This window comes from Epargyreus clarus, unplaced genomic scaffold, assembly GCF_041222505.1.
Source record: "Epargyreus clarus isolate Ecla_fem2 unplaced genomic scaffold, WU_Ecla_fem_2.2 ptg000011l, whole genome shotgun sequence".
Lineage (NCBI taxonomy): Eukaryota > Metazoa > Arthropoda > Insecta > Lepidoptera > Hesperiidae > Epargyreus > Epargyreus clarus.
The window spans coordinates 8,681,288-8,695,855 of record NW_027332219.1 but is presented as its reverse complement, the minus strand read 5'-3'; the positions used below and the strand labels follow the sequence as shown (position 1 = coordinate 8,695,855).

At 36.9% G+C, this 14,568-nt stretch overlaps 1 protein-coding gene across 1 annotated transcript; it reads right to left on the bottom strand.

Moving 5' to 3' along the window:
• Positions 1 to 4,229: 4,229 nt before the first annotated feature.
• On the bottom strand, positions 4,230 to 8,865 carry LOC140745946 (uncharacterized). The gene is made up of 2 exons (XM_073077925.1): positions 8,476 to 8,865; positions 4,230 to 5,229 (listed from the first exon to the last, which is right to left on the bottom strand). Exons 1-2 carry the CDS (start codon positions 8,836 to 8,838, stop codon positions 4,762 to 4,764), a joined length of 831 nt encoding a protein of 276 aa, XP_072934026.1. The 5' UTR covers positions 8,839 to 8,865; the 3' UTR covers positions 4,230 to 4,761.
• Positions 8,866 to 14,568: the final 5,703 nt, after the last annotated feature.

Genomic DNA, 14,568 nt, shown 5'->3' with positions numbered 1-14,568 from the left:
GGCGGCAGTGACCACTTACCATCAATAACACGCTCGTATGCGAGTATACTACTTCAATATTATATAAGACAAAATGAAATTCGACGGCTGTATGGCCACTGCTTCCTTTGAACATATACGACCACATACCTAGTAACCAAAAGAACTAACTTAAATTAGACTCTTAAATATGGTAATACTAGGTTTTGCCCGCGGCTTCGCCCGCGTTTAAAAGAAAATAATATGACATACTAACATACATAAAACTGAAACTTCGTACCTTCATTGGAATGGCAGTGGAGCCATCTGGCGAAAATTGGTCGTACCAACTCTGAAACCTTCATGGGTTCATGGACATGGACAACTTTGCTAAAGATCATCACTTGATCAAATGCATAGTTTACGATTAAATTCTTACTAATATAGATTAAAATAATCGTTTTTTTGGTCCAAAAGATTGATTATCCGATTAATCGATTTTAGATCGCCATCCCAACTTCCCGTGGGATTTCCGGGATAAAAACTATCCTATGTCCTTTCTCGGGTCTCAGACTATCTTTGTATAAAATTTCATTAAATTCGGTTCAGTGGTTTAGGCGTGAAGAAGGGACAACCAGACAGACAGACAGAGTTACTTTCGGATTTATAATATTAGTAAGGAAGTAAGGATTACTTACATAGCTAAGTAAATATAATTCTTAAAGTATATTAGGTACTTATTTACTTAGTTCGTCAAGTTTCAAAGAGATTTTATTTTACACTGGATACATAAAGTAGGCTTGAGATCCCTAATTCTTACAAAACAAAATTATAGGGCCCTTTAAGGGCTCGTCGGAGCACGGAAGCATAATAAACAGGTCATTTCTATGCTTTGCGCGGAACCCTTCAGTATATAACAATATAATTTATAGGGAACCCTAATATTAAAAAAATAGAGCTGTACTTTGACGTTTAAGTTTTTGTTTGTTTTAATTTTGAGTTATAATGATGTTTTTGAAATTTGAAATTGCCTAGGGTATCTCAAAATAACCTTATTACTAAACCTTTATAGTGTTAGTTATATGGTTGAAGCTCTGTCTCAGTCGGGGTCCCGGGATTCCAATATATGACACGTACTTCTGATTTTTCAGCTATGAGCGTAGTAGAAATGAATTGTCACTTACTTAAAAGAAGGAAAACATCGTGAGGAAATCTGAGAAACCTGCATACCTGAGAAATTTATAAAAGAAAAAATCTCAAAGTTATGTGAAGTTCACCAATACGCACTTGTCTAGCGCGGTGGACTATGTCCTAATCCTTCTCATTCAGAGAGGAGACCCGTGCCCAGCAGTGGGACAATAATGGGTTGATGATGACGTCACTTGCTATAACGATTTTTCGATCAGGTGTATACCTAAGACTTCTTTAAAAAAATATCGAATGTATGTGAAGTCTACAAATTTACATTTGGCTAACGCTATTAATTAGAGCCTAAGCCTCACTCTTAGAGGAGACCCGTGCCCAGCAGTGGGGTAATAATGATTTATCGACCACGATATCAGAAAAATAAGAATCCATCAGAATCTGACAGTAAATGGCTACTTCCGATATCTACAATCAACTCCAGATAAGATTAGAATCTTACCTGAGGTCAGCCACCCGCCGTTATCCTTGACGACTAACTAGGAATACGGCTGATTAGCATGTCTCCCTTGCCACACCCTTCAAACCAGAACATAGAAAAAATATAATGAACAATAAACTTTATAAGCGTCCAAAGATTAGTTTAAATAAAATAAAATAAAATAAAATAAAATAGCCTTTATTACTGAGAATATACAAACACTAATATAGCAAAAGGTTTTACATCTTTTCGATTTAAAATAAACAATAAAAATAAAAATATTTAACAAATAACCTCTTATATCAGGTCTCTTAACTCAGTTTGCCTCCTGGCAAAGGCCTCCTCTAATTCTTTCCACTGAGCCCTGTCTCTTGTGACTCTCCTCCAGTATGGTCCCGCTGTCTTTCTAATTTCATCTTCCCATCTGCAATATTGCTTACCTCTACTTCTTTTGGAATCTCTGGGGTACCAATCTGTGATTTCCTTACTCCACTTTTCCTCTTTAGAGCGCATCAAGTGGCCAGTCCATTTCCATTTTAGTTGGTCTATCCTTTGCAAAATATCTGTAAATTTGGTTTTTTGTCTTATATCTATATTCCTAACTCTATCACTTTTTCTGAGGCCAAGAACGCTTCTCTCCATAGCATGTTGACATGTTGCAAGTTTCGCTCTATTTAGTGATGTAAGGGCCCATGTCTCACAGCCATAAGTCAAACAAGGTAAAATACACGTGTTAAATAACTTGCGTTTAATGGACATGCTAAAGTCTTTATTTTTCATTAAATACTTTAGTGCCCAGTACTTTTTCCACCCATTTGCTATCCTTTTGTTGACTTCTTTTTTCATCTGATCTTTAAATGATATGATTTGTCCCAAATAAACATAATCCTCAACGTACTCTAACACATCGTCATTTACTGCTATCTCTACCTCTACGCTATTAGTCAAGAGCTTTGTTTTTGAATTATTCAGGACTAGACCAAACTTATTACTCTCTTTAGATAAGTCTCTAATCATTTGCTCTAGAACTCTAAAGATTAGTTTAGAGTTCTAAAGATTAGTTTAGTCAAACTTGACTAATCCAGGAAGCAAACTTTATCATAGAACGATCAGAATTCCAACGAGCATCTATCCAAGTTACGTTAGCAAACTACGGAATAAGGTCTTACGAGTGTTGTGTTCGTTGCAATTCTTTACACACTCTATAAATAAATATCTGTAGTTTAGTTTTACGTGTGTGTGCGTCTGTAAGTTAGTGTAAGTGTGTTATAACCCTTTGTGATTCGACTCCGACGGCACCACCGCCACACCTATTTCTACCTAATAACAGCAGTGTTAGGCGCTGCTGTGTTCCGGTTTGAAGGGTGTGGTGTGGGAGACATACTTTTCCGAGGCGTTCCAGCTTAGTCCTCAGGAGTAGCGGCACATCTGTGGCCGACCTCAGGTAGGAATATCTAATCCTATCTGGGCTTGATTACAGATGTCCATAGGCGGCAATAAACATTTACCATCAGGTAGACTGCATGCTCGTCTGCTACTCCTATATTTAAAAAAAAACGTGTCTAAGGGTGGGTTGCGGTCACGTAACTTTAACATTTACAAAAGACTAACCAACGGTGAAATGCATGATTAAAAAATTAATTAGTTGTAATATCATAGTTTAGATTGAAGTGTTGCTTATATCGATCGAAATCGACGGGTCAATGTTAACATTCAATGTAAATGTTAATGTTAAAATAAAAAGCAGTCGAATATCTCAACGACTCCTTAGTCCTTTATCCATGTAGTATATTGAGATATGTATGTGGGCGCGCCAGTAGATAGATCTACAATGGTACTTCGATTCAACAAATTTAACCAATATTTATTTTTTATTTATTTATTTATTAAACACCAACATAATGAACATTTATACAGTTAAGGTACAACAAAACACATAAGGGGCTAGCTTAATGCCACTATAATTATAGGTGTAGACTACAAGCAAGTTAATGGAAAAAAAAGAAACAGAAAATTGAATTGAAGAAGCACAATAATGTCTATACAGTTACAATGAAGTGTCACAATCGTAATGCAATGTAGTGTACTTGATCTTCTTAAGATTAGTAGAGAAGATGTCAAAATTTGAGGTCCTGGAGACAGTATTGTATTCTTTAATGATTCTGTTAATAGGCGCATGCTGTCCGAGATTTGATTTATGGGAGTTTTCAGAAAAAAGTTTAAATGTTGAAAATCTCGGTATTCTTCTAGAAATTGGAAAATTTAAAAGACTCAATAAGTTTGGGCAATCCTGAAAACCATTTGCGAGCTTGTATAAAAATGATATGTCCAACATCCGTCTTCGATCGAATAATGAATTTATCCTAAAGTATGTAAGTCTTTCTTTATATGAAGTTATATTTTTACTTAGGTTGCACGAGTAAGTCAGATGCCATAAAATTTACAAAAATATAGTTAAAATAATTAAATGAAAAAGCGTTAGTGTCACCATAGTAACAATAACACCCAAGCAAAACACCAAACAGTTCAGAGCACCACCCTGCCGTGCCCACTATTGGACAACTTCTGATCTGTCGACAGTTGCGCACCCCTTCTTATACCATGATACAGGTTTGCAATTGTTAATACGGAGCGGTAGTTCGAAATTAATATTTATATATAAAATGAAGCATTCTCCCACATGTAACACAAAATGAACAAAAATATTTTTTTATTTAACTAATGTACTAAAACTAATGGTGCTTAGCGACATATCAACTAGCCTTCAACAAGAAATCTTCTTAGTTATTATACTCAGCCTCCGCCAGGGTCTGACATGAGATCCGTTCAATATCAGATTACAGATGCTACGGCTCCAGGATTCGAGACCAGACCCTAATTGAACCTATCTTTTTTCGAAGTTATTATTTAAAATTAAAATAAACGTAATTCTTAAAAAAATGCTTTTCTCTGGCGATGCTATAGCCAGCATCCAAGTACATAACCATATTCATTGAATATATTATATAAGATACTGTAAGACCGGGATTTGAATCCCAGGCACCTTCGAGTCCCCAAGAAGAAGATAATTGACATTTACCAACCCGCACTTGTCTAGCGCGATGGATCAAAAGCCCAGCTCACTCTGAGAGGAGACCTGAGCCCAACAGAGCCGATATATTTACACAGATCCATACCATCTACGCTTCTTCATCAGTAGTCCCATATTCTATATATTCCTCTGGTACTTCCACAGCAAAACCCTCTACCTCAGTAGCCACAGACGAGACTCCAGTATTGATAACCAACGGCCCTTTGCCTAAATTATTTAGATACGCTTCAAAAAGAACATCATTGATCGCCTTTTCGGCAAGCATTCGTTGACTTGGCCTCAAGTTCTGCAATTTTGATGACCAAACTAGTGCGATTGGTTCAATCCCTGTAGAATGTGGGTTTGGCAAATGTTTGTCCAATCTTCGCTGTTGGCTGATCGTACGTTTGATTGGCTTGGCTTTTGGCGTTGGCTGGGTTTGTTGGTCGTGCGTTACTTCAATGTTTTGAATTTGGTCAACGTTGACGAAGTTTGTGAGTGTTGTATATGTGTTTTCGACTTTGATTTTACTCGCCTCGGTCTCCGTTTCGCCTGCCTCTTCGTTTTCTGATTCTTCCTGGAAAAAACAATTGGTTAAAAAATATTAGGTATTTAAAACAACTAGTATATAGGTATTTCATCATCATCATCAACCCATTACTGTCCCACTGCTGGGCATGGGTCTCTTCTCAGAAAGAGAAGGATTAGGCCATAGTCCACCGCGCTGGCTAAGGACGTATTGGTAGACTACACATAGCTTTGAGATTTTTTTCTATAAATCTCTCAGTTATGCAGGTTTCTTCACGATGTTTTCCTTCACCGTTTAATCAAGTGATAATTTAGGTATTTAACACTAGGTATTGTTAGTTATACTAAAGTACCAAACGAACAGGTAGTCCACCTGTTTGTAAGTGGCTATCGCTGCCCGTGGACATCTTTATTCAATCTCAGATAAGATTACATTTCTACTAAAGGCCCGCAACCGACGTGTTACTACTCCTGAGGACTAGCTGGAATGCCTCCAAAACGTACGAGTCTTTTACCACACCTTTCTAACCAGAACACAGTAGCTTAAAACTGCTGTTAAGAGGCAGAAATAGGTGTGACGGTGGTACCACCGAAGTCGAACCGCATAAACTTCTACCACCTTCAAAATATTACTTTTTAACCGACTTCCAAAAAGGAGGAGGTTACTCAATTCGACCGTATATATTTTTTTTTTTTATGTTTGTTCGGCGATTTTTTCACGATGCCGCGACCGATCGACATGATTCATACACCATTGTATGCGGCTAGTTTCACAGGGGGTCCCATTTCGAGGAAATTTGAAAATTCTCGCCAGTTTTCCCGGGAAATTGGAAAAACCCGATTTCTTTCTTTTCTTTCCCAATATAAACTTCAATAACTCGAGTATTTCTTAACCAATTTCAATTTTCTTTTTTTCATATGAAAGGGTGTTTTGTTGCGGTACTTTCCTACTAAAACATTAGTATGCTCTGATGATTAGAATTTAAGTAATGGGGTGGAACTCATCATCACTACCCCTGCTTTTTACATATTTTATGACAACTTTCCTTCTGCCCACTCAATTCTCATGAAACTTTAAATGAACATTGAGTATCTAGATTAACATGATATGATGGAAAATTCGACCTTCAACTCTTCAACCCTGGTAATGCAGAAGTGCCTCCTCCCTCAACCATACAAGTAAGGCATTTGGAACTTATGGATATTTAACAAGGTTGATAGGTAGAGATATATGATGGAAAATTTGGCCTTCAACTCTTCAACTCTGATAATGCAGAGGTGCCTCCTGCCTAAACCATACAAGTTAGGCATTTGGAGCTTACGAATATATGATAAGGTCTTTGAGCAGAGACATATGATGGAAGATATGAACTTCAATTCTTCAATCCTTATGATGCAGAGGTGCCTCCAATGTAAAGTATATAGATTAGACATTTGTTGTAATGAAGTTGGTAGACAGAGATACATGATGAAAATTTTGACCTTCAACTCCTTAGATCTGATGATGCAGAGGTACCTCCAGCCTAAACCACATGAATAAGCCATTTAGTGCTTTCACACATATTTTACAGGTCCTAAGCAGGTACATGTAATGAAAAACATGACCTTCAACTCTTTCACTCTGATAATGCTGGTGTGCTTCCAAGTTAAACCACAGGAGTTAGCCATTTTGTGCTTTCATATATATATTAACGTCACTAAGCAGACACATATGATGAAAATTCAAGGTCTTAACCCTGATAACTTTGACCGTAAAGTCTTCAATCCTAGTGACGCAGGGACACTGCTGGCCTAAACAACAGTAACTTGACAATCACTTCTTACAAATATAAAATATGATTAATGAATACGCTGTAGTTTTCCTTAACTATTGAATTAAGGTAAATTGGACCGACTCACTCGCAGAGTTTTACCACCTAGTTTGATTTATTTACTTTTCTGTTCCAACCTAACCTAGCAAACAATATAGAATTGCATGTAGCCTCGCCTATAGTGTTTTGTATTGAATTGGTTAGGTTAGGTTGAAACATATAAGGCAATATAAAACTAAGCGAGCAGAGCGCGGAAGCGCTCTGCGAGCGGGTGGGTCCAATTCGTATGAATTCAGACCTTACCTTTATTCATGATCACCTTTATACAATTTTACATAATATTAATACAAACATTAACATATCATCACTAAAAAGGGTGAAAAAAAAAATTTTAACAAAAAAATAAAACCGACTTCTATGTCACTACAAAGTAAAAAATAATTGAAATAAGTGTTGGTTTAATACATATTTCTGAAGTCGGCGCTCATATTAGACACGCTGTTTACGCCATTATCAAACGAAATATATTGAGCGCCAACTTCAGAAATATGTATTAAACCAACACTTATTTCAATTATTTTTTACTTTGTAGTGACATAGAAGTCGGTTTTATTTTTTTGTTAAAATTTTTTTTCTACTTCTTGTAGGTGCTAAATAATGATAATGTTATAAAAAAAAATATAAGGTTATAAAATTTTCGACAGAAATTTACATTTTAACCGACATGTCCATACGAATTACCCCGTTATTAAAATCTTATCTTCCCAAAAACATTTGACAATTCTGCCTACTAAAAATATTAAATTTCAATCTTTAGACAAACAGTAGATAGATTGTATATTATTACCGTTAAATAATAATAAACCGCGGTAAGAAAACACGTGTCGACTGTCGAGTATTCAACTCGGTGACGCGGAGAGCGAGACAGAGCGACAGAGTGAACGAGACAGCAATACCACGTCCTTCGTCTACTGCGTTTGACGCTAAACGAATATTGAACTGAAGTTATTCTTGTATTATTGTAATGTAAGAAAGTTTATCTATAATTAGTATTAATACTAGTATTCGTCTGTAGTCGAGATTTTAGTATAAGGAAAAATATATTTGCGTGTTTTCATACTGAGTTCAGTAATTACCAAACAAAAATGAAAGACGGTTGATAAAGAAATAACTACGGAATCATTTTGTCTTTTCCTATTTATATTTATAGATATAAAAATTAATGCTAGTTGGTTATAAAATCTTTTATTATCCGAAGGTTTTATTACAAAAGTAATATTGTCAATTAATTTATAGATAGATACCTACCTAACTTATCTTAATTTTAAGATATATACCTAATCTCTTCAATATTTGCAAATGGAATGAAACGATTGAAATGAAACAAAGTAAGCACTTAAATAACACACACATGCGTATTGCGTATTGATGTACTAACACAATCTGTCTTTACTCATTGATAATTAGATAAGGATAAAACTCACTAGACAACCGGGTTTTCTTGCTACATCCAAGAATCTAAGTTGATGAAACAACCAGTTCTTCGGAATATACTCTCTGCCCTCCGCTTCAGCAGTCTTGATCTTCGCCATTTCTTTATTATAGTTGGATCGAAGCGTGTTGATCTTTTTCCGTACATCAATTCTCGTGGCATCTTCTTGTACAAGTTTGTATATCGATAGCAAATTCTCTTGCGCTTCAATTCTTCGGTATTTATTCGTGTAGTTTATGTTATTAGGGTCCCACAACTCCGGGCTAGCTTTGTAGGCCTCGATAAATAATTTTAAAATGCGTTGTGAATTACGCGGCACGTGAGCGCCGGACACAGGAGACACGTCTACATTCATCGTCGCCGGAGCGGTACTGACGTGTGCTTCAGTGTATTGATACTGACGGAGCGGTTACGTCATCAGTATGTATGTGTGGTGCGGCGTAAAATGTTACATTTAATTTTGTGGTTTGCGACGGGCATTTATGTACGAGTATGTGTTATGTCTGTCGGTGTGGACTTGTATAAATTAATTTATCAATTTAGATAAGTCCGTTGTAACCTTTTTAACATATAGTGTAATGAGTTTAAATAATTAAAAGTTAAAAAAATACCCTGTATTTGGAACTAATTACCTACAGAAGTCTAACGACACAAAACAATATAATTCAACTAAAATTCAAATTTCAAATTCTTGTTAAGTATATGAAAGAAATATAATTATCAAAAATTGTCACAACATTTTAGGTCAAATTACAACTCAAGTACCAAATAAAGCGACATTTTAGTTCCGTATAATCCTTCCAAATTAAAATGCTCGCGGGTGTAGAAAATCGCCTTGTTGGATGCGTACTATATTCATTAGTAGGTTATTTCAGTACAAACTGATTTTTTATTTGAACGTACTCATCTATGTTTCAGAAATCGATTTTTATAATAATTCTCTAGTTACAATTTTTATTGAACCAAATTAAATTTATTTCTAAAATGTTTGCTAAGGCTATATTGTTAGGGTATTATTATAAAGTGAGTTTAATAGGAATGTTCGTCAGGGCGTCACTAATATGAGATTTGAAGGCTCTCATTTGCCAACGGGATCTCACAAAATTCACTGCCGTGTTAATAATTATTGTCACTCGCTCCACTGTGGAGTGGCTTGCGATAAGCGATGAACGATAAAAAATCGACGGGTTGCACTCTGGAAATGCTGGCAGAAGTAACCGCTTTCGAAACCTAACTTGAATAATAAAATGTAATAAAAAATAAATTGCACCCATTGACATATTTTGTTTATGCTAACACCAGATCTTGACTTTTGCACTTTGCTTTGCCGCCTTACGAATTTTCGATCAGGCCACGTGACGTGCGAGTTTAACATTTTTTACCCCTCACAAAAAGTACACAACGCTGGTAAAGAAGTTTTGACTTCAAAAAGAGTAATATTGAAACGTCACTCTACGCAATGACGCGCGAAAAGCAGTATATTTTCGCTTTTATGTTTTAAGCACGGTTTCAATATAGAAATGCATGCAATCTAAGGTGTAACTTAGCAACATATAGCATTTTTTTATAATACATATATTCGACGACCCAACTCAAGTTGAACTCCAATTCTATCCAGGTTTCAATATCGAAAAAACAAACACTGAAGATAATATTGATGTAATGATTATGAATTTAATAGTGATGTAATGTCGTTATCGATACATTAAAGAAGGTTTTGTTAATTCTGTGTTTTTGTTTAATTTTATTACATTGTATGGTAAAAAAATTACATTATTGCATTATTAAGCTATTGCATAGCTTCTATCGCGGGCCTTGAGCGTGGAGACCGAATCCAGAAATTCCGTAATGAAAAAAACCTAACACCCCCCACTCCGACCGGTACAGCGGTGATACTTTTTAGTAGCGATCTGTACGCCCCGGGGCGCACACGCTAGTTGACAGGTTAATGACTTTTTGCATACTGCATAAATAAAATGAATATATAATTGTAATTGCATAAGTTGATAAAAAATGCTATGCAATAGCTTTACCGCGGCAGTCTCCGAGTGCCACACGTATTTTTTTTTCTAACTGCCTTTTCCAACAAAACTTTGAACATTTTAATTCACTTTTCGAGGTAAAATTAACGATTCATTATAATTACCGTCACATAATAACGATTAACCGTGATAAAATTATGCAATAAATAATGATGCAATAAATTCTTAGCTACTCGCTTGCGATAAAACAATAGCTTTATTCTATCACGAAATATTTAATACAAAATGACTTGCTTACTTGGTTAGTTATTTTAAAATGAAAGAGCTAGTAAATTGTTGTAATATTTTCCTTTTCTGTTTTTAATTTTATTTAAGTGGCAAAGAACCGCAGTCCACCTAATGCTATTACCGCAAATGGACACCAGGACCTGTAATCAACCCCAGATAGGATAAGATTCCTACCTGAGATTGGCCACGGATGCGTTGCTAGGTTGCTACCCCTGAGGAGTGAGGAATAAGCTAAAATGCCTCGGATAAGTATGTCTCTCTTACCATAGTATGTTATCCTTCAAACCACAACACAGCAGCGCTTAACACTGCTGTTGTTAGACAGAAACAAGTGTGGTTTTGAAGAAGGTGGTAGAAACAAAGAAACATGAAGGTGGTAGAACCCTTTGTGGTTCGACTCCGGTGGCACCACCGCCACACCTATTTCTACCTAATAACAGCAGTGTTAGGCGCTGCTGTGTTCCGGTTTGAAGGGTGTGGTAAGGGAAACAGACTTTTCCGAGGCGTTCCAGCTTAGTCCTCAGGGGTAGCGGCGCATCTGTGGCCGACCGCAGGTAGGAACCTAATCCTATCTGGGGTTGATTACAGATGTCCACGGGCGGCAGTAGCCACTTACCATCAGGTGGACTGCATGCTCGTCTGCTACTCTTATATTATAAAAAAAAAAAACCAACCTTTTTGTAATACTTCAATACATAAGTTTAGTACTCAGTGAAATAAACAAGGAAGTTTCTAGAATGTTCCCCATTCCTTCTAGACGCAGACAGAAGACGCGTAATTAGGTAGAATTTCTTATTTAAACAACAAAGCGCCCGACTTCGCCACTTTTTCTCCATTAGATGGTTCAAGTTTATTTTAAATTCTGTTTTATTTACTTCAGTCTACATTCTAGTGTAATTCCTTGTTAGTTTTGCTACTCGATTTATTTAATTGAAAGGTGTTTTTTTAAATATAATATAGGAGTAGCAGACGAGCATGCAGTCCACCTACCTTATGGTAAGTGGCTGCTGACCCCCATGGACGTCTGTAATAAAAAAAAAATAAACGCTTTCTACACTCACAGCCCCACACTAGGATTCCCTGCGTTGTGGGTGACATGGACACACACATAGACAAATACACAAACACCCACACCCAGAAACAGAAATCTAAATTCATCATTTAGATATCTGTCTGACCGGGGATCGAACCCGGGACTCTTTGCGCGTCAAACCGGTATGGTGACTGCTCCGCCACGCGGGTCGTCAAATCTAATCAATCCCAGATAAGATTAGATCCCTTATGTCCAGTTAGGCACAATCTTTGTCCGCAACTTAGATTTTAGCACACGCGCATCTCAATTTATGAAGATTACCATTCCTGTCACGCATCTCATAAGTACATTAGCGGGGCCCGGGACCCGCGTGGTATGGACAAGATGGCGGCTTAGTTATGTTGGTAATTAGGTATTAACCTAATATTTATCCACATATGAATAAGTAACTTTAGTATTTTATAAATAAACAAGCAGTCCACCTGATGAAAAACTGGCTACTGCCACCCATTCTGTAATAAACCCAAGATGATATTAATTTTACTCAAGGTGGGCCACATAAAAGTCATACCCCTGGGGACTATAGTGGAATTCCTGGGAAAAGTATGTCTTCTTAACCACACCCTTTAAACCAGAACACAGTAGCGCTTAGGACATAGAGCGCTCTTTCTGTCACACGTTGTCACGCATGCAATGCGTACATATATACGCGTACGTTCAACGATGCGAAGTTTCGTGGATTTATCTTGACTGCAAGTATTTTTGCGTCCTGTTAGGCACGATCTTTGTCCACAACTTAGATTGGAGCACACGCGTATCTTAATTTATGAAGATTACCATTCCTGTCACGCACCTCATAAGTACATTAGCGGGCACGGGACCCGCGTGGTATGGACAAGATGGCGGCTTAGTTATGTTGGTAATTAGGTAGCAACGTAATGTTTGTCCAGTATTACAGAGATAGCCTTGTGGTTAACCCACGGCCTCTTGATCGACGGGTCCGCGGTTCAAATCCCAGGTATTGCCTAATCTTTCTCATTCTGAGAGAAGACCCGTGCCCAGCAGTGGGACAGTAACGATGACAATACTTGCTATTATTCAACATTGTGCTTCAATTCAAATGATAATTAATTTCTAATAAGCAACGAAAATCAGTGGCTAAAACCGTACACTCAAATCCAAAATTCCTAACTATTACAAAGGCTAAAACGCAAAGCGTTCCGTTAATGAAATTTCTGCAATTGAATCCGCACGCCGGCACGTCAGAGGGCACCAAAACCTAATGAGCAAATGCTAGAGGCGCTGTCATTGTCAGTATGCATCGTAACCGATATTTTCAATTACAGTAAGTGTAATTGTGTATAGTTCGTGAAAACTGCTAGTCCGTTCTGAATATAGAAATGAATCGCGTTGCCATAGCAAATTGTATGGCTTCACCTGCTTGAAACAACTGAAGTCCGCTCTGAAGAGCGTACTAGCAGTTTGGCGATAACCATGTGGTTATATATTAAGTGTAGGTAAATAGCCTAGTGGCCTCTTAATTGGGGGTCCAATGTTAGTGGGCTTATTATAAAATTTCTGATTATATTAATGAAAAAAAAGCTTGGGAGTGATCAATAACAAAATTAGTTAATTAAGAAAATGTCAAAGTGTAGCGTATCTTGCTGAACAAACTTCTTTTTTTAGATAAATGTAAAGCAATCTTGCTTTACATTTATCTAAAAAGCATTAGCTCCAGTATCTACTGGAGCTAATGCTTTATTAATTATATGTAAAAATAATGGCATTTAAAAAATGTGAAGACAATAAAAATAGAGAGAAAGAGAATAATTATTTTTAAAATTATAAAAGACAAACCCACTGAGTTTCTTACCGGATCTTCTCAGTAGAGGTCGCGTTCCAATCCGGTATAAGAAAACATTGTAACTGACAATTTGTAAGTGCCGCCGTTGGCCTATACAAAATAAATATATTTCATTCATTCATTCCAGGTATAACTCAACGTCTGTAGGTGGTAGAACCTGCTGTGGTTCGACTCCGACGGCACCACCGCCACACCGTTTTTTACCTAAGAACGGCAGCATTCATCCTGCTATGTTATGGTTTGAAGGGTGTGGGTAAGATATACTTATCTGAGATCTAGCTTCCTTAGAGGTAGCAAAGCATTTGATCAACCTCAGGTAGGAAACTAATCCTATCTGGGGTTGATTACAGTTGTCCATGGGCGGGAGTACGTGGACTGCATGATTGTATGCTACTTTTAGAAAATATGTAAAAAATAATACAAAAACTGTTACTATTGAATATTTCTTTTAAAATACAGGTAAAATTTAAACAGGTAAAAACACAAGATCAAAATCGTGACATTTAAAATTCTAATCTAAAGATGTACTCCCCAGAGTAATTAGAGGCGTAATAGATATTCATAGAAACAGAAAACAAGGGTCAATAAAGGTCCAAAACAACCCCCCACCCCACAATAAAGCCAGGTCTTAAGGGACGGGTCTAACTGTCGATTGTTGACGAGAAAAGGGCAAAAAGGTATTTTTCAGTCAGAAAACTAGTCAAATTAAAATTAATGCATTCGATGTTAAGTGGAAAATGCCGCCCATGTTCAACTGGAGATGTGTACATACACGCTAAGGTGTAAGTTGGATCGCCATAGATAATTGTCTTCCTTACCACACCTGTTGAACAGGAATTTTGATTTCAGTGTTTGTATTTTAACTGTGTACGCCTATTTTATATCGAGGGGGGAACCTTCAAAAGGTACCCGGTGTCG

What these genes read in the sequence shown, in the direction of transcription:
- LOC140745946 (XM_073077925.1), bottom strand. Translation starts at nt 8,838, where the DNA reads ATGAATGTAGACGTGTCTCCTGTGTCCGGCGCTCACGTGCCGCGTAAT. An exon ending in CAAGAAAACCCGGTTGTCTA is followed by an intron (nt 5,230 to 8,475) that starts GTGAGTTTTATC and finishes TGTTTTTTCCAG; the next exon opens with GAAGAATCAGAAAACGAAGA.